The sequence below is a fragment of the Fusarium pseudograminearum genome, chromosome 1 (genome assembly GCF_000303195.2).
Source record: "Fusarium pseudograminearum CS3096 chromosome 1, whole genome shotgun sequence".
Taxonomy (NCBI): Eukaryota; Fungi; Ascomycota; class Sordariomycetes; order Hypocreales; family Nectriaceae; genus Fusarium; species Fusarium pseudograminearum.
In genome coordinates this window covers 10,240,105-10,264,984 of record NC_031951.1, presented here as the reverse complement: position 1 = coordinate 10,264,984, position 24,880 = coordinate 10,240,105, and the positions used below count along the sequence as shown (strand labels likewise).

Genomic DNA, 24,880 nt, shown 5'->3' with positions numbered 1-24,880 from the left:
ATAACATTAAGAAAACTATTGACGCCATATAAGTTTCCTAGGGCTTCAGCTCCTAAGTTCGCCGTGTTTCACACAACTCTAGTTGCAGCACTCGGCCTAAAGCTGTACATAAGCCTCAAAGCAAAACTCAATGCATGTTTCGACGTAATTTCACACAGACTCAGAATTGCCCTTCACCGCATCCGTCAGTGACCTGCCGTTAGTTAAATTAGTCCCCCTACATTCCTGTCATGTCAAACCTTCCTGGTCCTTGACAGGTAGACTAGCACGGGAGATGCACTTCTGCCGATCCCTCGGAGCGTGCTTTTCTACCTACCTACACCTACAGTACGGATATGCACACCTCTGCTGATAAAATTCTCCTCTTTCGACTAGTCCCCCGGGTCTGTCTGTCTGTCCCACTGTGCTGGGCCTCATTGTAACGGTACTAGAAAACAAACGACGGTGAACAGGCTCTATGGCCATTCGTGCGCTTTGCAACTTTGATTTAACCGGACGAAGCTGCTCTCGAGTGGGAATTAAAAAAGGGTAGGCCGATAAGGAGAATAGTATGGTGCGTCAGCCAGTCTAGCCAGATCTTAAATCCTTGGTGCCATCGCAACAGTCAGCTAGAGTTCCATGGCGTTGATCGGTTCCGGGAATTCGGTCTGTCACTTTGCATCATCCTCAACGCCAATAAATAAGCAACCATGATCCGAGCCGCCACATTGGGCTTGTTACTAGTTGTTCCTAGAGGCTTTGATCAAAAAGCAAAAAATGGCAACACGGCAAAGTCTTTGAAACTTCACCGAAGCCAAGGGACACGTCACATCTCTTCTCTCACCCTGAACTAGATTTCGGCTTTGTAATATCCGTATTCGTGCCTCACATGCACTCCAATCACAGGACATGTTTTTATATTCCACTGGCACGAGTGCTCGGAGACAAGTGATAACTCGATGCTGGTGAAGCACCGAGGCAGTTGGCATCGTACCTTGTCCAAGAGTCTCCAGTCCTTCCTGCAGCTTCATACGTCAACTGATAAACACGAGATACATCTGGTCAAACACAACCCCCTCATTTTGCTACATCCATTCTTTCCAGGTAATTTGACTCACTTCTAGTCTTAGCATCTAAACCTCATTCTGCAAAACCTGGTACGCAACATGACATTGTCTGACCCCAAAAGTTCCCCCATCTCCGTGCCTACCACCAAAAAAAGTAACCCAAACATTTCCGTGCTTTTTCCATCCCTGGGCATCATGCCAAGTAAAAGACCTCCTCAAAGCCTTATTGGATGCAGGGGCTCGGCTGATATGTTCTGTTCCAATTCATGCGAGACACTTGGACCAGTTTATGCAGTTCTGCGACTGAGTGACCAACAAACATCAGCATCTGCAGCAGTGTTACTGAGAAAAGACGTCTCTGTCCCCAGAAAACAACATCGCTTGCGCAGCTCTGAACTTTTGTGATATGCACGTTTCACTACATGCTACGCCGTGCTATCATGCCGTGCTGCAGTGTCACACAAGCTCTGCGACTTGCAGCTGAGAAGCATGTGCTTGTGACTCAACCGAATACTTGCTGCTCGGCGCAAGGAACATGATATCCGTAGACCTCATAAGATACTTGTTAAGCGATATAGTCTCCAGGTGAACCCTGCTTAATAGGTACCAGGTAGGGAGAGTACGAGTACGCACAAATACTATTATGCATGCTTTGCACAAATGCTCCATTGATTCATTGACTCTTTTATCTAAGATATATCCAAACTTCAAACTAAGTAAATTTACATAGTCGATGTGCCTTCTTACTCCTGCAGGGGGTATAAGTCATCTCATCTAATTCACCATTAAATAGTTACAAAGAAATTCATATTCCCTAAGAGAGGAAATCGCAAGTCATTACTCTCATAACAGGCTCATCCTCCTCTAGAAATCGCTACCTGGATACGGGCTGGATATCCCGCTTCCAGGGATGCTGTCATTGCCTGCGAGATAGGTCTGGTCAATTCGGAAGATCCAGTCCATCTTATCCCGTTCGCTCCTTGCCGCGAATAGCCACGTATTGTCTGTTCCGTAAATGGCAAACACTGCCGACTGCATGCGATCTGGAAGACGCTGAAGGCCAGAGCCTCCTGCTGAGGCATTGCCCCCACTGCCTGTCCAGATGGTAGATATAACGCGACCCGATCCAGTTCGTCGATGCCCTGGTGTAAAGTCGGGTCCTTCTTGGCCGTTCTGGCCTTGAGCCCCAGAGTCTGTAGGCCCTTGGAGCAAACCCATTACCCCAGGTTGACTATCAACGCGAGAGTTTCGCAGGCTTATCAGCCCAACCTCATCGCCATCAGTAGCAGAATGCAAATGAAGGTATGGTCGTCTTAACTCGACAAATCGCTTGACCCACCGGGTCGAGTCGCTGTTGGGAATCATCAAATACCCGCCTTTCAGAACCTTGGGGTTCTTGGGTACCCTAATGACTGTTGCGACAAGTGTAGGCTGCGCTGGGGCATCAGTCGTTAGCCCGTCTGTAGGCGGTGCCATATTCGTCAAGCTGAGGATGTTGTCCGAAGGATCCGGGTACTTTTTCCAAAGCTTGAGGCATTTGTTCAAAAGATCGGTTTGTTCTTCGTCGTATTCCGGCTTTGGCGGTGGTGGCAGCGGTTCCTCGACCTGAACTGTTTCATCCTCTTCGGCATCTGCTGCATCTGCTGCATCTGATGCCACCTCTTCTACACCATTTTCTTCAGGGTGGCCTTCCTGATCTTCCAGTCCTTCCGACTCCGGCACATCTGAGCCATTCTGCTCAGCAGCATCGATCTCGGACCGTGCTTCTTCCTGTCGCTCTGTTTCGGTTTCAGACTCGCCCGCCTCGAGCTGTGACGTTTCCTCAGAATGTTCAGCTTGAGGCGTGTCTGTTGCAGGCTGTTCGTCGTCGTCGTCAAGCAGAGTTTGTGAGGTTTCGGGTGTGTCGTTGAGCAGATCATCGTCACTGGGAATAATTGGCTTCAGCTCTGGAGAAGGTTCGGGTGAGGGTTCCTTCTTGTCGGATATCATACTAGCCCCATCCAAGCCCAGTTTGGCCAGAACAGTTTCGGTGACTTCCATATCCGCAGCACGCTTTTTCTTCTTGCGGGCCATGAGAAAGTCGCTAACCAAGGACACGCCGCGTGGGGTCCAACTTGTAAGGTTTTCTTCTCCTTTCACATAATCGTGCTGACTGTTCAGCCGCCACAAGTCTCCAACCTTTTTGACAGGAGCTGGGCGCATGGCAAGAGTAAAGATACCCGTCGAAGACCGCACGAAACGGACGTTTTGCCACAATGCCGAGAACATGGAGGTCTGGCGCACAAACGATCTCGATAAAATTTGCACGCAAACCTTCTGAGAGAACTTCATTGGCTCAGCCAATTTCTCAGAGCTAATCTCCCAGCAGATAGTCATTTGAACTCGATACTTGTCCTGCGTCACTCGGTCAAGGAGCAGCGAGTTATGTAAACTGGAGTCCCATTGGGCATATATTGTCAGGCTTTTGGTGCCGTTGGCATTATCACGGAAAATTGGGCTTTGTGACAGCTTCAAGGAGATGTCGGGCTCATTTGATCCCATGTCGGGTGTTTTACCCGCAGAGTCAACAAGTCTAACCTTGCCCACGCGGACGGCGGTAACGCCACCCCACGGAAGAGCATCGCCAGAGCTGTGAGAGATATTGATACCAATCCTTCTTTGCAAGCCTTGGTGAAGCTGGTAGGTTCCGGTATCAAGCTCGCTAGTCTGTGTAACCTCCACTGGGCTATACTCGCCATTCTCATTCAGCTCCATGATCTGGATTCGAGAAAGGAGATCGTGTTTTTCTTGTGTAAAGAACTGCGATTCATTGATCCGTGACGCTTTGGCTTTATCTTCCCTGATAGGCACAGCATCTCTCATGTCGTCCCAACTAAGCAACTTATCGAGATGCATCGCTGATACCTTCGCAAAGATGGCGACTCTCAGGGTGACATCTTTGGGAGCAAACAAAGGAATGCTCATACTATGAACACTCTCGAATCGTATTGGCCCCTCGTCAAAGTCTTTGATCATTTGAGTTGTGGTGATGCCATCCTCCTCGGAAATGCCAGGAATGAAGAGTTGTGCGTGGACTTCGGTACCTTCTCGTTCGGCAAACCCTACAAGTTCGTGCATGACAACATTGAACTTGACGGTGTTGGTTGGTGCCCGAGCATGTGATGGCTCAAGTGAAAGTTTGATGATACCAACAAGATGAGATGTATAAGGTGAGAGCACATCCAAAGTGGAATCCTGAACACGGCGCTCAAAAACGGCCTTGAGTGGCACATCGACCTCGCCCACAAGCGTATAGGATGGCATGCAGGTCTCGATGAACGGGTTGTCGAGACTAAGGTGTTGAGCATATTCTGGTTGATCGAGATATTGGTGCATTTGTCGCATCTGCCGCACGCGGTCGTGCAGCTTTTCCAAACTCCATAGATGAACCACGCTATGTTTGAAATCGACAACTCGAATACCGATACACGGCTTATGGGCTTCCTCCAGCGCAACATCGTCGCCCTCGCCTGTAAGACCGTTGAGCACCATGTCATAGGAGGAGCATAAGATGTGGCCAACATCTACAGCCGCGAACTGGAAAACGACATGCTCATCCAATTCATGGCTCATCACTTGTGCTTCTTTGAGAATAGATGCGTTTTGCAAGACCGCTTCGGCCATCTTGACAAAGTGCCGACCTCGCCAGGCCTTGACAATACTCTTCGCCGTCTCGATTTCTTCATCAGAAAGAGTCGGGCTCTTCTTAGGCATTTTCAAAGGATCCATCTTCTCCATCTTCTCCTCGAATTGCTTCCGCTGCTGGTTAAGCTGTTTCTGCATATCCTCCTTCAGCTCTTGCAACGCAGCCTCCATTTTGACCTTTTCTTGTTTGATCTCTTCGATCTCAACGTTGGCAGCCTCGGCACTCTTGAGCTGGTCCTGGTACTCCTCTTTCTGCTTCTCCAGCTTGTTTTGGAGTTCTTCTCGGACCTCTCTCAGCCTGTCATCAGGTTCACCTTGTTTTGGAGTTGAGGGCATGGTCAAGGCTGTATCCAATGAGAAGTTATCCATTGTTCCGTTCGAGAGATACTTTTCCCTGATCGGATAAGAGGAATCTGAATCGTCTCCGTCTTCTCGTACGTTCACTCGTTCAGCTCTAGCCTTTTGCACATCCTCAAACAGAGCGTTCAACTCTTCATCGCTCAGGCTGGTCAAGTTCTGATCAGAGCCCAGGATTGCTCCAGCTGCCTCACGCCTTGCGAGCGACCAATCTGATTCACGGCCGTTCCTTTGGAATATCGATGGGGTTTCTGGTCTAGAGATGTCGCCAAATTCGGATACCCTGCTGAACGATCTTTCGTGGCCTGGACGAGGACTCGGTGAAGGTGAGCCCCGGTCGAGCGCTTGGAACTGGCTAGCAGTGATTGAGTGGCGAAGCAAGCTCTGTGGTCTATCTGGCACCTCAGCCCGTTCAGCCCTCGCTTCCATGGGATGGTTGAATCGAAAGATATGGAAATCACCGAGAATAACACGATAACCAGAGTGCAGTTGTGATGGCTCGGTGATGCGCTTTCCGTTGATCATGACTGAAGCGCCCTCGCTCGGAGTAAGGGTTACGGTTCCATCCGCTGCATTCTCAAAAGAGCAATGGTCGTGCAGGATTCTGGAACCGTTGAGTCGGATGTTCGCCTGATGATCAGCATTTGTGTCAACGTTGCCAACTGTTGTGGTACCAGGCTTGAGGTTGTAGACCAAACATTCTGCAAGAAGCGGATCGTCGGACAAGTTGACCAAATGGGGCATTTTCTTTGGAGTGTGCAACCCCACGAAACCTTTCTCGATACTGACACCAAGTTCCTCGAGGGCTGCTTCACGTTCCTTGTGAATTTCTTCGGTCTTCAACAGCTTCTCCTCCCATGTCTGGTTCAAATCTGTCAACAGCTTCTCACTCTGGCTCAACTGCTCTGCGATCTCTGCCTTGGAGACCTTCTTCAGAACGCCGTCGGGCCCAGTGATGCTGACCATTTGCTGATCCAGAGGTGTGCCTTCAGCGTATGTCTCTCCTGCGACCACAGCTCCTCCAGGCCCCCCGCCTCCTCCGAGCTTTCCTCGTAGCAATGATAGCTCCTCCTTCAACTCTCTGATCATACGGGCATTCGCATCTTCGTTGACCACAGCGTGGTTCTTGATTCGTTTTGCAGAATCGGCGTATCGAAGAGTACTGAGTGTTTCATCAAAATTGATATCGGCCGGACTGACGGCAGCGATCATTGCCGTCATACTGTTACCACCCAAGGAGTCCTTTAGCAACCATGTCAAGACACTGTCACGGTACGGGACTTGTCCGGAGCCTTTCTTTTTCTTGCCGGGTGTAGACAGGTCGGCCAATGCTGCAATAACACGTCCCAGTGTTGACAGCGATCGGTTAATTTCAGCACCTTCCTTCAATCGCGCACCAGTCGCACCAGTAGAGTTCGCTCGTTCAGAACCTGCCAAATCGACCAGACTGATTTTGGCAACCTTTTCCAATGCCATTTTTGTGTCAGTGTCGATCTTCTTCTGGGTCAGCATGAGAGTGAAGACAGCGTGACTTCGACTCGACGTCTGGTTCATGTTGGTCGCGGCAACTGTTCGAGCCTTGTTTCCTTCGTCCATAAGATGTTCGATCTCCTGGAAAGTATTGACCGCAAGCTTGGCGAGATCTTCGACGTAAGGACCAGTCGAAGGATGCTCTCGGACCTTGAGATTTCCTTTAGTTGAGGGGTTGAGAAGATCGCGCACACGTTCGTTATAGATCTCCAGGTAAGACACTTCAACCGTACACTTGGTTTTGCCATCCTTTTGAATCTCATCGGCCCTCTTGAAAATCTCCTGACAAATCATAGGGACGATACCAATTTCCTTTCCATAACCCATCATAGAGTAAGACTTTCCAGAACCTGTCTGGCCATAGGCAAAGATACAGTTGTTGTATCCCTCAAAGGCATTGTCGAGAAGGGGCTGTCCCAGATCGTCGAATAGGTTGGATTGGCCGGCATAATTCGGATCGTCTTTGTTGAATGACCAGTAGGAGCGGTCAAAGGCAAAAGCCTTTGGTCCTGAATCTTTTACTCCTTTTCCTTCGGGTGCGGTAATCACCGTCTGGTTCCCTTTCATTTCGACAATACATTGTGCGTTTCTCTCGATTTCTGCGCGCTGCTTCAGTACCACTCTTCGTTGTCGCTTCTAATCATGCGCAGAACGCTTACCTCTGCTGTTAAAAGGTCGACATCTCACCACCACCTTAATATTTCCTCCACCGGCGGGCGGCATGATTGCAGATTTGTCCAGGGGACCCGAGCCGGTCCCCTCTAGACAAGAGCTTGTTTGTTGAAGATGCGCGGGGTTCGGAGGGGATCGGAGCTACTCTCAATGGGGAGAGAGAGATATCGGAAGCGTATGATTTATAGAAACGGCATGCGTATCCACGACGTAGTCTCCGTCCGGAGGCTCAGCGCATTGTCTCGTCGCTCGTTGGGATCGGTTTGTAAGGGGGTTGACCGACCGACCGGCCCTTGGAGCACGGCTCAGAGGTACGTATCCAGAAATGACGACACAGTGTCGGTCTCGGGTAGGTATCGCTGGTCGGGTTGATCAAGGGTTCCGGCAGAGGTAGTTGACAGTGAAGTCGTCGTATTAAAGATGAGCTACGAGAGTCCTCAACGATTGTCTGAATGGTTGCTTGTCAACAAATTTGGTGGGCGCGATCGCGCATCTTCCTGCAGTCGGCTCGAGTCCCGTGCTTTGATTGGCAGCCGACTCTGGAGCAGGGGATCTGGGGTCGATGGAAGGCCTGGAGTAAAGTTCACGTGCAAATAACCGTTAATTTACTCAGCTGCCGAGTATTAACCGCATTCCGTCGATTTATGCCATTGACTTCAGCGCAAATTAATGTCTAAAACAACGTATCAGCATGAGGCAACTTCTCACAACCTCGACAAGTTCCAGATGTTAATGGCCAACGGTTAAATTAACAAGGACGCCATTCTGTGACATTGCCTTCCCGTGTCCGCTCCTGTGCTTCCTGTGCAACAGTTTCAACAAGTCGTTGGAATATCTAACTCAGAGTTTCAATGACTAGAACCGTTGGTCTTACACTGACTGGTTGTCACCGCAGGTATATAACTATATTTCGGCGATTGTTTTTCAACCTACCGGCAACACATTATATAATGAAAAGACTAGTTACTGAACATTCTATAATCATGTCTGCAGGTACCAAACAAGACTGGATCCTCGACACGTGCCCCTGCACTATTCGAACGATCTACCCGAGCTAATGGTCTAAACATATGTCTTGCAGCTGTCTTATTAGCTGGCAGGTGGCTCCAAATATTCCAAGCTGTGAAACATGTCCCCCATCGCTTCAGTTTTCGAAACTATAGCCCATGGGCTGGGGATGAAAGCTGTGGTCTGCCTCACTTACCAGAATCCACAAACCTCTTTTGTTGCCTTCAGCCACTTGCTCAATACGTTCACCGAGAAGGATTCGCAATATGTACGACGAGTTTGGTAGGAATAAAATCGAGATATACAGACCAGTGCGACTTCAGTTGCCCTTCACTTCTTTTCCGAAACAAGGTGTGCCATTCACAGCTAGGCTCAACAGCGCTCCCACTTTCGACGATCATTCTCTGACATGGGGCTGCATTGTTGTTTGTTGGCTCTACGAACGTCCTCTGTAACGCGGATCATCGCCAATCCTTCAGGCTTTAAAGGTTCATGCCTGTAGTCGTTCCCAAAGACGACGAATTCAGCCCATAGTCACACAGTTCGCGGGTGTTACGGCAAGGATTTGTCACGCTTCTGCCGGCTTTGGTGGCCCTGGATTCGCCTTGAGGTAAATCATTCCCACCCGACAAATAGGGCATACTAGCATGAGCTAGAATAACATAATCGCTTGGCTTCCGGCATCGTGGAGAAAGTGAAGGGGTTCTTGTGTCGCTTGTGAGATCGGCAACCCGCAGACCTTATTGTCGGAGTGACTTTAAGTGCCGGGACCCTAGATTCAAGAGATGCACATGGCGCTTCGCCCGCCCAATGAGGCTCCCCAATTATGAAGGGTTGAGCGGGTGATAAGCGCAGATCTGGGTCCGTTCAAGTGATAAAACGACCTTAGGGTTGTTTGGGAGAGGCCAGCCTTGTCGATATGCGCGCGAAACCCCCACATTACGTGCCAAAACGCTCAAGTGTTTGAGAAGGAGCGTCAACTCAGTCTCAAATTAGCTAAACTTTCTCTCGATTTACATTTCTCGCGATATTACTGGCATCAGACGCACCCGTTTCGATATTTGCCACGCTGGCAGGGCGGACGCTGGACACCGCCCACCAATGGCCAACCACACCTGATTCGCCTCACTTTTAACTCTCACGGCGTATGGCAGGGGTTTTCTGCGATATTAATTTTGTCAACAAGGAATGGCCAAAGAAAGTGCAGCGAATGAAATTTAGCTACCCCTTGGGCAGTTCCAGATTCGTGTTGAGATACCAGCCTGTGGAGCGGTGAGCATAAGTCACACGCAAGATACCAACATACTTTTGGGTTTGCATACATTAGCATGAAATGCACCCTCTTTCCATCAGGCACATCGTAACCATATCTTGTGGCAGGCTGTACCGTACCGTACCTTGTTTGAATAAATACCTCGCCTTGACTCCGATGTTTCTTCACTTTTCCCGTCTATCTCGAATAATCGTGAATTCCCGATGAGAATCGACAGTACCACCATGTCCTCTTCCATGAACAAATACTGGATTCCGCATCAAGACATCCACAGAAAAGTCATAACCCAAGAGCTTCAGTGCTATCTGGGACCTCAGGCAACAGTTCGACCATATACGTTGGAGGTATACCTTCGTCAAGCCAGCCCAGCAGCTATCCTGTGCTCATGTATTCAAACGTAGGGAGAGGATGGTTTCCTCATCAGCACTCCAGGCTCCTGCCTCACAGATGTTGGTCACTGCGGTCTTGTAAAAGAGCTTCTCAGTTTGATTGACACAATTGACAGGAACAAATCGATGATATTTGCCGAAAGTCGAAAGATCTTTGGGATCGACAAGCCGCAGCCAAGGTCCAACAGAATCCCGAGAAACTGCTGAAACGACCGTTACACCAGCCTGTCATCGTTTCGAGAGGGTCGTCCAGAGACCCTCATCGACGTTACTATGATTGACCCCGGCATGATTATCATTGAGCCCCGATATGACTCAGCCGTCATGATCATGCTACCTCGTGGTGGATGCCAAGACTCTGGCAGGCAATCGTAGGGGGCTGTCTGCATATCAAACGTTGTGACCAGCAGCTGTCACCCCAGATATTGAGGCCCGTAAGGCGTTTCGAGTGCAAGGATTCTAGAGTGCGGTGAAGCAAAAGGCAGTGAGGTGAAAGGCAAATGGTGGAGCAAATGCTGTATGGTGCCCAAGATAGACATGTGGAGGATAAAATATACCCAGCTGTTCCAAATTAAGTAAGTGCTTTGATGGCTGCCATGCCTATCCAAGCACACGGTGCCATCTGGCATAATTCCAACCCAACATACCCAGGCGAGTCTCAACACTGCCCAAAATACAATCCTTTTAGGCATGCGGACCAAGTTACCTGACTGCAGGAAAGTCCAGTGTGAAGTTGATGAATTCGGTTCCCGGCAGCACTAGTGACCCAATCGGAATTCGCATAGTGTTTCGTGTCGATATTGCCTAGTGCATAGTCTGCGGGTTCGATGATGTCCTGTCGGTCATTATCGCCACGTTCTAGAAATACATGACGAAGAATCGGATTTTGATCTGATGTTTTCATGATCGGTCGACTGCAGCTCTAGGGGCCATTGTGGGGACTAAGAAGCTTTTCGTATTTTTGAAGATCCATCGGGCCAGTTGACCAGAGCACTATCGCTTGAACACCCACCTGCTTCGACTCTTGATATGGTGGCTTCTTGTGACGAGTAGTCTTTTGTTCTGTAACGTACCCTATTACATTGACGTACTCTCCGACGCGTGTTTTTTCATCGGTGAGTGATTGCAGAAGCAGGCTTACATCCACTGAAGCAGTGACAGTACTATCTTTTGGATAAAGGTGACCAAGAGCCAAGCGGGCCGAAGAGGTTGAGTAAGAGGTGACACTGGATGCCGTTAGCCAACAGTTTTCCCGCGTGTGAGAGTGCAAGCAAGCAAGCAAGCACGCCGCAGCACATATATGATTGTAAAGGGGCTCACTGGTCCTACCATCCCAGAAACCTGACCTTGTCACCGACTGGTACAGCGGGCAGATCAGACAGCAAGTGAAGCTGAGAGGGAACTGGCCCCCGCGACATGCCAGCTCTGACAGAAATTTTTGAGGCCCGAAAGGTGTGATTATGCTGCAGCTTTGGAAGAAATCCCGCAATATTAGGTGTGCTAGTGGCATGAATATCTAGAGGCTGAAGAGTTGAATGGAGGTTGAAGAATGCTGAGCTTCACGTGAAATGCATTGAAACTACTGAAACACAGTGCGACAGTTACTGGATACTCTTCTACTATGACGAATGTTGCGCTCACAGTATGAGCTCGCACTCTAAGAAAGTGCCTCCTCCTCAGGAAAGTATGTATCACAAACTGCCATCAGCTTCTCATCTCGATGTTGGTAAGCCAATACCAATGAGGCTTCTTCATGTCATTGTTTAGGTAGATTAGTAGTGAGTATAGACAAAATTGGCCTGTAGTGAGTACAACACAATCAACCAGAAGCAACATTACAACAAACAGGCATGGAATAACACACACTATATTACACCTCATTCACACTCTAGCATCCTGATAGTTACAGACACCGTTTTTAGTCATACAATAACTGCAGCAAGTTCGGATACAATTAATCACATATCAGTTTCAAGCTGTAGTACAGTATAGGGTGGGTCCCGTAAGTTTCTGGAAACATCACCCCTTCTTCTGCACCAGTTGGTGGGGTTCATTCTCGATCTTGCACAGTCCATCTCTCAATTGGCTATTCGAAATGTCTTCCGAATCCCCTCCAAAGTACATTTACAAAATTATCCCTTCGCCCCCCGAGGATCCATTCCCAAAGGAGCTTCCCTTGTCCGAACTTGACCGTAATGATGGCTTCGTTCATTTGAGCACATCATCTCAGGTAAAGCTGTCTACTAACCTAGGCTGAGGGATATACTTCGTAACTAACACATTTTATCAGGTGCCTAGGACCGCAGACTTGTTCTTCACCAAGACATCTTCTCTTTGGGTCATCAAGCTGGAATATGCCCAGTTTGCTGCTGACTCTATGAAATGGGAGGGTGGTTATCCCCATCTGTATGCCAACTTTGGTGCTGATAATGTTGATTCTGTTGAGAAGTTTATTCGGGAACAAGATCAAACATGGGGTCAAGTTATGGAAAAGTCTAGCTGGCTACAGTAAATTTGTCTTTTTCTTATTCTTGTTATTTTTTAGAATAGGCCTATCTACATGCTGCCTTGTCGTTATTACACGACTCAAGCTTTAAAGACCTAAATCCTTCTCTACCATACCCTTGCAGATAGGATGATAGAAGTCCTTGTTCTTCTCAAAGGTGCCCAGCGCCAGCTGTCGGTCCACCTTGTTGAGGGCGCGGAACAGAGGTCGCACATACTTCATACGACCAACCGTGCCGAGCAGATTGGCAGCGGCCTGGTAAATAGCAGAATCCTTGGCCTGGAGAGCAATCTGGTAGTATGCTGAAAGAATCTCCACGTTCTTTGACGACATGAAATCGTACGTCTTGCCCATGAGCTGGACTCGGTCTGCAGTCAGATCACCGGACTGCTGTACTTCACCCAGGAAGACAAGCTTCTGGTTCGCAGTAAACTCCTCAAGGTCCTTGGCATTGGGCTCGAATTTCTATATATGCGTTAGCAGGCACACACCACACTCCAAGTAATTGAACTTACAGCATCCTTCCATTTGTTTGCAAGATCATAGCACTGGTTTGCTAATGTAGTGTCAAACTCGGGCTTGGGAGGAAGACCGGGTGTGTAGAACTTCTCCTCCCAATTGATCTCGGTGATCTTCTTGGCAACTTCCTCGTTTCCAAAGTTGTTGAAAAAGTCGAGGAAGGTTTGCTTGAATTCGAATGAATCAAGGGACTTTTCGGACCACTTGGTGAAGTAAAAGGGAATGAACTTATCAAAGTTCTCCCGGCCAACAACGCCCTCCAAGTAGTAGAGGAAGTGGAAGCCCTTCTCGTAAGCAACGGTGCTGTAGACGTCCTCAGGATCAACACCCTCATGCTTAATGATGAGCTTGGTGTATTCGTGATCCTTGCCAAAGAGTTCTACGGCATTCTCTATACCATGGTTAGTCCACGTTTTGGTAGCAATGTGGTGTCACGCACCAAGGTCCTTCCATCCAATGATGGCAGAAAAGTCAAACTCGGCATCACCGTGGATGGCGGCTTGAATACGGCGCTCAAGGTACATTGTCCAACCTTCGTTCAACCAGCTAAAGGCTATCAATATCACAATCCTCATGTCTCAATGGCTGTGAACTTACAAGTGCTCCCAGCTAGCGTTGGAAACCAAGTTACCACTCCAGCTGTGGCTCAGTTCGTGGGCAATAACGTCCACATTTTGGCGGTCACCACTGATGATTGTAGGTGTAGCGAAGGTGTAGATGGGGTTCTCCATACCTGTAGGTATGTAAGTAATTTGTAGAGGAATCAGCAAAGAAACAAAACATACCTCCGTACGGGAAGCTAGGGGGCAAGACAAGAACGTTGTAAGCTCCCCATTTGTAGGGAAAGACAAGCTTCTCTGCCACCTCCATAAACTTCTCCATATCACGCTCAAGTTCCCACTTGCATCCTTCCAGCTCGTTAGGGCCCGTGGCGACAATGCTTCGAGGACCAATAGGAGCAGTTGCAATGTCACCAGAGGCCACAGCAAAGAGGTAAGAGGGAATAGGGACCTTTTGCTCAAATTCGTAAAGCTTCTCCTTACCAGGAGTTGCCTCGTGGTCTCCTACAGGAACACCACTGGCAACAACGGGGAGAGACGAAGTCAGCTTGAAAGTGAAAGTAGACTTGACGTCAGGAGTGTCCTGGCAAGGAAAGATGGAACGAGCGTTAATGGCCTGGCATTGAGAAAACATGTACGGGTGCTTCTTGTTGGAGGTCTGAGCAGGAGTGAGCCATTGCAGAGCAGTGCATTTGCTGGTTGTCTGGAGATCAATTGCAAGGTCAATTAGCTCGCCTTTGGCAACACCATCAGGCACAGCAATGTGAAGAGGGGCACCGAGAGGGGCATTGAAGCTCTTCAGCTCCCACTTGGACTCCTTGGAGTTGATGCTGATACTGGAAATGTCGACATAACGAGTATCGAGAATAATCTCCTTGCTCTCTTTGTCAGTCTGTGACTCGAGTTGCAAAACAACAGAGCCCTTGAGCGCCTTCTGGTCAAAATCAATCTTGAAGTTGGCGGTGGTATGGCGGGTGCGCCAAGCGCTATAGTTTGAGAGAGTGCTGGGATCCCGATTGGCCGTCATGTTTGGGTTGACAGTAGCAAATGTGCGTCTAAGGTTGTGAGTGATTGTGACTTGACAGGTTCGCAAGATGGAGGGTTTCTTGAGTGATGAAAACCACGACATTGAGGGTCGTCCAGTAAAAGCTCACAGCAAAATACAGCACACACGCAACACGACCTGCACCTGCCCGCATTGTAACTGGGCTGTATCCATTGAGATTCTTCATATGACATCACGTGAGGGGACCCGTAGGTGTAGCTTGACCACCTTCCAAAGCTGTATTAAACATCAAAATAGCGGCATATTGAACAGGAACTTTTGTTATTAACAGCATATGACATGAAATCGAAACAAATATGAGATTATCTTTGAATCAATATTGCCAAGTGTTTTGTGCTACATTTACATCGCATTTGCATTACATATTTAGTCACGTGCAGCTGTTTTTGCTGCTAAAGCGCGTGCATGAAGTCGTATTGCATTGCATCGCGACGAAAACTCCATCAAATCATCGAGACCTGCCTTTATCGGAAAACAAACTGCTGGAGGCTCGTAGATGAAGCAATTAAAGCAGAGCACATGACTCTTCGGGCATATGTACGCTTCTCATCAAGCTTGCAGGTTTAGTTAAATGGAGTGCATATGCATGAATACCTACACTGAGTGACGACGAATGTGTTAGTCCTATCCACTGGCTATGATATCCATAACAGTGAAAAATGTTTGCACGTCATATTAGATTGGGGAAAAAAAGAGAGAATTTCCTCAGGGGCGGTCATGGCTCATCCCTCAGCTCCGTCGCTTATTCGGTGGTTTAATCTCGCATGTCCACGATTGTATTCACTTCCCGCTCCATGATCATATGGTGTCACTGTTTACTGTTTTTACTTCAGGGTATCTGCCGGTATAGCTCTTCCCAGCCCCGGGTCAAAAGACATACTCAACAACGGCATAAGGGTCCAATCTGGACTCGGCGATGTCCTTGGCGCTTGTGGCCGAGCAGGGCTCCAAGGGGTTGCGCACAGAAGTAATTATTACTGACAACCGGCCGTGAGCGCGGATCGTCTCTGTTGCCCATGTGCCATTACTAGCTTGTCGAACTAAATCGGAATGTCAGTTCGTTTCCCCTGATCCGAGTGATCAATGCGACTTGAATGGCCAATGAGGTTAGCTCACTAACAAACTGACAGGAACTACTATGGCTATGGAATGCGAAATATTATCTAGCAAATGAGGATATAAGTGATTCAGATATTGTCATCTCCGAAGGTCGAGTGGTTTTTTCTCTCTCGTTTTCTAATACCATGACAGCGTAAAACTGAGGTTGTTCGGATCTTCTCATAGCCGTGTAATCGAAATAGACGGAACGTTTAATCCCAGCAGCAGTTCCATTCTGTATTGCCTCTGTCTTGAGACGCCAATTCAGAGACACCCAATCACCCCTTGTGATATCTTCTTTGAGAGCTTCGAGTCACGCAAATGCGTTCTGGTTTCAATAAGACCGGGGCAAAACCGAAATATTCTCCTTATGAGCGGAATTCCGCGAGAACTCATCATGAGCGAGGCTGAAGGTGCGGATGTATCTCCGTAGAGGCATTGACTAATTAGCACTCATAGTGAAGAAACCGTCCTGCAATGGTCCCTGTAAGAGATCTTGGCGTTGCTGCAGGAGGCTTGATGGTGAGGGAGCAAATATCACCCCACGAAACCACCAGAGCGCAAGCGAGCCTGGACCAAGCCTGCGGTGACAGCGGTAGAACAGACTTTTTGCGTGCAAGGGGGAGATCCCAGCCGTTGATTTAATGCAGGGGCCATCCGGTGGAGGCTTGCAGACAATCCCTGGTCATAGCACGCCAACGTTATCGAAACGTCGTCCAAGTTCCAGCTCTGTCAGACCCGAAACCGGCCTCAACGCGAAGCGGTCTTAGGAAGAGTATGGGAGAGAGACAGGGTAGGGTAGTAGGGTCGCCACGTTGCCAAGCATCTCTGCATGCGTTTACAACGTCAAAGTTGTTGTTTTATCAAGGCTGATCTTGACCAAAGCACACAGTATCAAAACCTCAGTTTTGTTTGAAACACTCTGCAGTGTGTTGAGGATCGCTTTGCTGCCATTGGTCATGTTTAGACCTGAGCAAGTGATGTGCATTATCTTGAGTGATCACACAGGACAGTTGCAGATGCGTGTTTCGGCAATCTCTCCATCATCTTCTCTCCTCGCAATGTATGTTTGTGCTCAGCCATGTCAGATCAAATGCCGTAGCATTGCAGTGTTAGCTAAGTCGTCTAGAACGCACTGGCCACCATATCTGCAACCGAGGTCTTAGACAGAAAAAATGAAACTCACTATCTACGAGCTAGATAGTCTCTCTAACTACAATGCGGTTAATGATCCGCATTATCTGGGCTGGCATGTAGGGCTGCACCACAGGTATATTCCACGTGTTTGGAGCTCCCAATCTAACCAACTGTGCATAAAATACGCCAAGGTACCAAGTCAGGCACCTACACATACAACGGCAGCGCCACAGAGTAACATCCCCAGAGTATTCCCTCTCGTTTGGGGTCTAAGCCAGTGGGAACAAGCCAGTGGCGTTCTTCGAAGCCAACACTTCAAGGTATATCGTCCGGACGTCATATTCCCTGCATCCGGTTGTCTAAATTTCCAATCCTTTGGGTCTTCCATTCCCCATACACATATGTCATTCCAACCTTTGTTTCATGTAGAGGGTCTGGACGGCTCTTGTTTTCTCATTTGCCTCTTTGCTTGGCTTAGATCACTAACAAGCCGGGTGAGACATGCAGGATCTCGCAGATTTTATTACCCAGGGGTTATTAATACCAAGGGCGAATGCAACAAGGACTTGGGCTAGGTACGTCGTTGAGTTGTTTTCTGGGGAATGATAACACGAACTCTTGGTTCTTCACATGAGAACCGTGCTGATCATTCCCGAGTAGTATTTCGATCTGCAACTTTGGGCACCCGCGTGAGACACAAATCAAAGATCGAGACTAGTTATCTCCATAAACAAGTGATTGTAAGTGATTGCCGGCATGCGATATTAACTGAAACCCATGCACGCGTTTGCGCTCTGACCAATGCTGATTATGGGCCGTGTCGAAAGGCATCATCGACTTTGCATCAACAATAGGTAGGTAGTAGTGTAGTGGACAAGATTCACATCTACAGCAGCGCAGCAGGTGCCACCACTGGAAACACTGGCGTCGAGGAGATGTCAGTCTAGATCTGAGACCTTTTAAAACGACATTCTAAATGATCCTTGGCCGGGTGCACAGCCCGGACCGACAGCAAGCACGGGATAGTGCAAGGCCCCCCCTGTACGTGTTCTCACGCAAGCGAGCTGAGCTACACAGACTGAAAAAGGGAGAGTCTTGTAGATCCAGTGGAGGAAGGCTGTCGCCATTCTATGGCTCATCGTGATGGTGAGGAGACGATGTTACTGCATCAGCACGTTACAGCGTAGTGGATATATTCTGTGGCATATTCGAGTCATAGGACTTGTCCAAGCAAGACGAGCTTGCCCATAATGGTAATTATCTGGCCAAAAACGTATGCTGGAAATGCAATTCGGAAATGATGAGTTATTTCCAGATCAATCTCAAGTGGGAAGGGAAGTTGTGTTATCAAACAGCCAAGAAATAGTTGTAACGTTCCTCCTGTGTGGTATACTTACTAAGCTACTAATGCACTTGCTGGGTTAGGAGGTACACGGTGTTTGGTTTGGTCAACAAACCGTCGAGAAAACAACGGATACGAGAGAAACCCCCGACTACCTAACACTGGGTACCTACGTACGCTTATGTTTCAAACGAAAAGGGAAGTATATCCATGTGTTATAGGTAAGGTTATTTGCTTATTCTATCGTCCTCGACTGGGGTTGCATGTAGAGTTCAGGTGGGAAGGGGAAACGAGACGGTAGAGGTAAATAAGAAAACGGTTGTGATTTGAATGACGTCGGAGAAACACCCATGCTATAACCTATCATAGTCCATTGTTTCGAGAGTTGTCGGGGAAATATCCAACATTAGAACCCTATATTACAGTTGCTATAAGCATCAAGAACTGCAGATGTTCAGTGGACTGCAAGCCACTGAGGCCCCTTCTACACAACTGCATTGCATGTAGCAGTTTACACAGTCTTGCAGATCTACGTTTTGCAGATCAATCCTAAACTTTTTATTAGCTACACTTCTCTTCTTTCTTTTCTTTTTTCTTGTTTTTAGTGTCCGTTGCGTTGCACTCGGGTTTTCCCTTGGAGCTGATCAGCGATAGTGGACGTCTGCCGACTGGGATAAAATAAACCGCCGTTAGCAGCCCTTATTAACAAAAAGAAGTAAGGGGACAAACGGTACAACGGAGAAAAAAGCAAACATCAAATCTCTCGTGTTGAGCTAACTATGGGATTGTGATATTCCGGTCTAAAGGCCTAATATGACAGATAACGGTCCCTTGACTATATTCTTCCGAGTTAGTTAGAGGCGCAGATAACCAACCTAATAACTAACCAGGTCCTTCAATACGAGTACTAGTAGTGTAGTGTAGTGTAGTAATGCCATGAGAACTGACATAGTGACAATACCTTTGGCATGAGTTCTTGGCGGGAACGCGAGTCACTACAAAACTCTCACTGTAGTATTCATCCCAATCTCACGTATCTATCCGGACCCAGATGTTGTTGATCTATACCAGATGGTCCATAACACGCATCGCACGTGAGGCATAGATTATGGAGCTTGAGTTGCAGTTGAGGTTATTTAGAGTTGTGCTCAAGCTTGGAGCGATTACCATTGGTCAATTCGTTGTATTTTTTGAGAGATAAAAAAAACAAACTCTAATAATAACCAGGTACCTAGGTATGTAGTAGGGTAGATTATAGGTACCTTGGTACTCTAATACTCACTCTGCAGGACTTGCCTCAATCACCTTACTCTCCTGCAATGCACTCTCCCTAGGACTGAGGCACTGAGGTACTGAGGCAACTGTGAGGTAACCCACTGGAAACCGATGGGTTTGGTGTGGCGCGCCTCCCTCCTGCGTTATCCTCTTCTCTCCTTCCCGAATTTGATACGTCTTGAAAACTGAAACATGGCTTTCACAAGGGAGAGGCTCTGTTTGTCAACGATACATCCCAATTCGGAAGGCCTGGGGCGCATTGTTTTCCCCTTCCACTTTTCATCTATCACCTGTGTCTGTGTCCTGTGCCCGTCCTGTACTACCTGCAGCAGTAATACAGTCCGTCAGTCGGTCGGTCGGTACCGCCATCTGGGTAGGTAACTTCGAGCTGCCCGTCTTTCTCCCTACTAACAGGCACTATTATTATCTTTTCCCTCTTTTTCTCCATCCACCGTTGGCACTTTTCCCGCCGTTCTGGAAGACATCGCCAGTCCTTCGCACGAGCCACATCCCTAACGACAGTGATTGATGGGAAAGTTCGACACGCTCTAGAAACGGTTCGCCAAGTCTCCACGGCTCACCTATAGTCGCGGGTCTGTCCAGGGTCCCTGATCTCAGTTTCCGTCATGGTGGAGATGCTTCCGTACATAGCTCACTGCCCTGTCCTTGTCCCGGCTCTACCAGCGTCGTAGCCGAGGTTGGGTCCAGGGGGCAGCTTAACCAAGTTCGCGAGCTTCGATGCCAAGGGTTTGTCAAGGGGGAATCAAGAGGGATGGCAACCAAGAGCAAAACCCCCCGATGAGGTGTCGACTAAAAAACATTTCCAGACACACCAGTTGTGTTTTGCTACACAAAACGTCTTCTAGCTTGGACAGGCCAGGGTGATCTATCCTCCTTTTTGATCCTACCCCGACCCTGGTGCACGACGTTTGGACCGTCTGTTCCTCACCCATATGGAGCTTGGACCACGAGCCGCACTTTTGTACATTTTGACCTGTCATCAACTTCGCCTTGACATCTGTGCCGCGCCTGAGAACGTTTCGTGACTACGCTTATCTTGGCTCTATATCAAAGTTCTCCATGATCTTAAGTCTTGGGGGGCGTGACAACTTACCTTTCAAGTGGGGCTTCGGGGCCTACTTTTTTACCAGGATGCGAGGCCAGGCAGGGCTCAGGCTCAGGGCCTGACATCTGCCATGGGTCGCAGGACAGGGGGGTTCGACTGAGGCTGTCCGGTAGCCATGTCCAACTATGTACAAACGGATAGAGCTAACCGGAAAGCTTGCAGCTTGGCGCAAAAAGCAACGACGGGGATCCCCTTCAAGCTAATGGTTATATACCATCGATCCCAGGAATCCGAAACACTTAAACCGGTCCAATATTCGTTGGATTTCATGCTATGCCGCTTCGATTTTGACGTTAGTGGTATCTTCAGCCGTGGCAATTAATCTCTGACACCAACCTATTTCCCTTTAGAGCTGCCTGGCTGCAGTATTGTTTCGATCCAATGGCCCATATTGCCAAGTGCCTCGTCGATATCGACACCACCTATATAACCAACAAGACCTCGCATCTATTCAGTGATTTGGTATGTACAAATTCTTTTCGATATCAATAGCTTGTTTCCAGAAACTTACCAAAGCTGTTTTCTCAGAAAACATCCCCACATCCCCAGAACGAAAAGCCATTCACCTGGAGAATGCAACAATCCGATTCTTCGAAGAAGTATCAGCTTTTTCCACGGGAGAAAAGACTGCCAGTTCTCAACAGCAACAAAGGTCTAGACTCGGACAAAGCCACTGCCATGGCACCTGCAGCGTCGTCAAACGAAAAGACGGACTTCCAAACAGGACTCAATGGCTTGAAGAAGCGACTAAACCAACATAGTCTGGCTCGACGACGCAAGATCAGTGTGCCTGAAGTTGGGCCCATGACGACTGTTCAAGAAATGCCGATGGATTCTCGTAAGTATCATTACCTAGAATTTGCTTGACTACCCGTATCGGGATTGACAATTTTGCAGCAACAATTCCTGGCCGTCCACCTTTTCACGAGCGTTCTATCAGCGCGCCTGGTAACTCCTGCAGAGACTACAGCTTCACAGACACTTTTCTTTTTGCTTCGAGCGATGATGAGGGCCCTGATCCCCAATTGTCCAAGAAAGGGAAAGTTGAGCCGATTTCGCGAACCGCAACCCCTACTTCACCAAGGCACCTAGCTCCCCTGGTCATCCCTAGACACGGAGGACAGTCGCCTTTACTTCGCCGTCAACAGTCTCTCAACTGCTTTCCGGTAGGAAGTGAGCCTACCCGACAGGGTCGCAGTAACGGATCGTCGCCTCAAAGCCGCAGCGCATTCACCCCGACTTCCTCCATGCCTGATCTTACAACGCCCAGGTCAGCAACCACAGGCTCCATAACACCCACTCCAGTCTCTGCACCACTCATGGAGTCTCGCACCGAATCCCCACAACTTTCTGATGGACGCTATACGCCTCCCATTGCTTCCAACGAATCCGTTCGTGGGGGTCACCGAAGAGGTGGCTCTGAATCGTCGGTCATGATGGACAGAGGCCGTCCTCGCAAGAGGCGTGACCCGCGTACTACCAACGGACAGATCATTCAAAGACCCGAGTCAAAGAGGGGCCAGAGCACAGAGAAGACTGCCTTTGAGCAGCTTCCTGTCGGTGTGAAGCACACAGATGCTTTGAAGGAACTTCGACAGCCCGAGCTTACTTTGCTCCAGAGGCAGGCATATGAACAAGTGGGTCGGTTCGAGGTTCTGAGGATCGAGGATGTCGAGGCCCTCTCTAAGGAGCTTCGCCATCTCGACGAGAAGACCGAATATCTCCGCCGCACTTATACAGCTCTGCGATCAGGCCGCAAGAACCTCCATTCTCGTATCTGCCAGTACCTTCGCTCACCACGTGTTGCCAAGTTCAGCAACGAGTCGATGTTGAAGCAAGAAGAGGCACTCACTGAACTGGATGCTTCGATTGACGACTGGGTGAACAAGCTGGAACAAGCAGAGAACCGACGTACTCGTGTTCGACAGAAGCTGCTCGAGCATGTCGCTGCAGCAGCTTGCCTCCCTATCTGGGGATCAACTCTGACACAGGAGCCTCAAATGACTGGAACTTCTGCTTCTGGCATCAACTACATCTCGACGCCTCCTCGAAGCCCTTCCAAGGAGTCGCCCATCTCGCCTCACAACACGAGCAGCTCGCCTTCCCCTCATCGCGTTGTGGCTCAAGTCCCTAGCACGATCGTGGAACAGCCCGTCATTGAGGAACAGGCTATGGAGGAGAATGACAAGCGGGCTACGAGTCCTGCATCCATGAAGCGAAATGATGTGGAGAGCATCCGCATCTATGCTGGCGATGATGTGTACTCTCTATTGGCTGACGTCGAAGACGAAATCACCAAAATGAGCAAGCAAGTGGTACACGAACCCACCCCTCCTACCAACGTCAAAGAATCAAACCGCATCGCCGTCCACCGTCAGAGGAGCCACGAGCTTCTCAACGGATTGTCTACAGAAAACCATTCGACTAAAAGGCGGGACTTCTCCGAGGGCAGAGCAGTGTCTCCCCTTGCACCTACACCCAACCCTGTAACGACGACGAACACGACCACCTCCACTACCAACGCCGGGCAGAATGTTCCACCAGCAGATGGCCTGCCTCTGCTCGCAAACGTTGTCTATCGCCCTTGATGAATCTCAAATTATCTCATAATTGTTACAACGGGCTCGCCAGAACTGTATCGCATTTCCAACGATTCACGGCCAATACTTTACAATCTCTTGATACCCACATGGCATTTTCTATCTGCATCTGCATATTTGCGCTCTTCAGCGTCTACTCATGACAGTTCACGGCTGCCACAGCATATTTTACATTTCCTTATTATATCATCATGTATATCATGTATCATCACTTGGGGCGGTTCTTTTGTCAAGTTTTATTTATTTGTTCTTATTCTCCTGACTGGATTCACTACTGCATCTTCTTCTTCATATTTAACATCTAGATGATGGTCATCTTTTGTTACTTAGCCTAGAGCTTTCTCTTCATAATAATATTCATCTTGGTATGCTTTCGGTCAACCAAGCCACAATTTCAAAAGCGCACTATTCCAACATTAATTTGTCTTGCATACTGTGACGTTTCAAGTTGCTGAGGTTACCACAAGGCATGTAACGTCTTGGCGAGTAATCCGGTTGGTGATGCTACTGGATCGATGTACGAACAAGGGCTCAAAACTTGAGGGGCCCATTCATGCCCATGCCTGCATACATACATATTCTCCTGCCATGTGTTGAGTGATGCTCCCTACCTGCGTACTACGCTGTATTACAAACTGCCGAGTTTAGGGCCTCAACCTGCAGGATCACAAACTCTTCCGAAATGAGATGTGATAAGGAACATATCAAACATGACTACCTGAGCAGATGCATATAAGCAGGTTACAAAAGCAATGAACACCTATCGTCAAGTAAAATGAGCTATTGAAAGTATATCGAAACACACCAGATCTATGAGATCTCCTGTCACTTCGGATCAATGGCTCTAGTCCATCCCACTATCATAGCCCCCGCCGACGCGTTACAGTCTTGTGTTACACGACGTTGAATACTACTTCTGCAGTCTATGCATTCTTGTTACATTGCCCCTCTCCCGTGCATGTCGTTCATCCGAACCCTAATTACCCTGTCCGCTTGTCCCCTCTCTTTTCCCACGTGCAGCCAGAAGATGGTGGTCAAGTGTTCAGAATAATCATACGACAGCCGCTGATCCTGCCACCTACCCTTTTCATCATATGCATTCATGCACCAAATCGGTCAATGCTACGTGACTATTCATCTGTACTCTGCATTACCTAAAACTACATGCCTTCGTCTCTGCGTTCAGGACTGCAGTGGAGAAATGCAATTCGGAAATTAGAAAGGGACCACTATGTATGTACGCCCGTACGCGAGGCCAGGAAAAAACAAGGACTTTGGTCCATCGTGTAAGTCATATGTGGGCCGTAGTTGACGCGATTCCTGGAAGCCGATTTTTCCGCGGGAAGTTCCTCTTTTCTCGGATTTTCTTTTTCTGAATGCTTCAACGACGGTCAGATGGGGATATGATCTGACCCCCAGCCTTGTAGCTGCTCGGCATTTAGATGGGACGAAATGGCAGAGCCGTGGTTCAATATTAGCAGGGAACGCTTGCTTGTTCGTATATTGCAGTGTTTGATATTAATTAATGGTAATGACAGAGACCATCGAGGTCTTCTTGACGTATCGTATCCATATACTGTACATGATAAACCACCAAACCAGGGCTACACCATGAATATTCCCTTTGCTCCAGTCCGTTGGCGTTGCCGTAGGTAGTTTTCTTCAAAAACATTCGTACCAAAAATATTCTTT

General features: G+C 48.4%; 5 protein-coding genes across 5 annotated transcripts, besides 1 other annotated feature; 3 read left to right on the top strand and 2 right to left on the bottom strand.

Annotated features, from left to right (window-relative positions):
• Nucleotides 1-1,910: 1,910 nt before the first annotated feature.
• Nucleotides 1,911-7,340, bottom strand: FPSE_03684 (uncharacterized protein; the record flags this gene model as incomplete). The annotated part of the gene is made up of 2 exons (XM_009256803.1): nt 1,911-7,216; nt 7,277-7,340. 2 exons carry the CDS (start codon nt 7,338-7,340, stop codon nt 1,911-1,913), a joined length of 5,370 nt encoding a protein of 1,789 aa, XP_009255078.1.
• A 2,454-nt stretch (nt 7,341-9,794) lies between these two features.
• FPSE_03685 (uncharacterized protein) lies at nt 9,795-10,334 on the top strand (the record flags this gene model as incomplete). The annotated part of the gene is made up of 3 exons (XM_009256804.1): nt 9,795-9,914; nt 9,972-10,138; nt 10,184-10,334. 3 exons carry the CDS (start codon nt 9,795-9,797, stop codon nt 10,332-10,334), a joined length of 438 nt encoding a protein of 145 aa, XP_009255079.1.
• A 1,720-nt stretch (nt 10,335-12,054) lies between these two features.
• On the top strand, nt 12,055-12,471 carry FPSE_03686 (uncharacterized protein; the record flags this gene model as incomplete). The annotated part of the gene is made up of 2 exons (XM_009256805.1): nt 12,055-12,189; nt 12,250-12,471. 2 exons carry the CDS (start codon nt 12,055-12,057, stop codon nt 12,469-12,471), a joined length of 357 nt encoding a protein of 118 aa, XP_009255080.1.
• Nucleotides 12,472-12,552: 81 nt separating this feature from the next.
• FPSE_03687 (uncharacterized protein) lies at nt 12,553-14,673 on the bottom strand (the record flags this gene model as incomplete). The annotated part of the gene is made up of 5 exons (XM_009256806.1): nt 12,553-12,930; nt 12,981-13,375; nt 13,424-13,530; nt 13,582-13,717; nt 13,770-14,673. The coding sequence occupies 5 exons, from the start codon at nt 14,671-14,673 to the stop codon at nt 12,553-12,555; spliced, it is 1,920 nt and encodes a 639-aa protein (XP_009255081.1).
• A 4,424-nt stretch (nt 14,674-19,097) lies between these two features.
• Nucleotides 19,098-19,117: a microsatellite.
• Nucleotides 19,118-20,969: 1,852 nt separating this feature from the next.
• On the top strand, nt 20,970-23,176 carry FPSE_03688 (uncharacterized protein; the record flags this gene model as incomplete). Its single annotated transcript, XM_009256807.1, has 3 exons — nt 20,970-21,050; nt 21,117-21,426; nt 21,486-23,176. 3 exons carry the CDS (start codon nt 20,970-20,972, stop codon nt 23,174-23,176), a joined length of 2,082 nt encoding a protein of 693 aa, XP_009255082.1.
• Nucleotides 23,177-24,880: the final 1,704 nt, after the last annotated feature.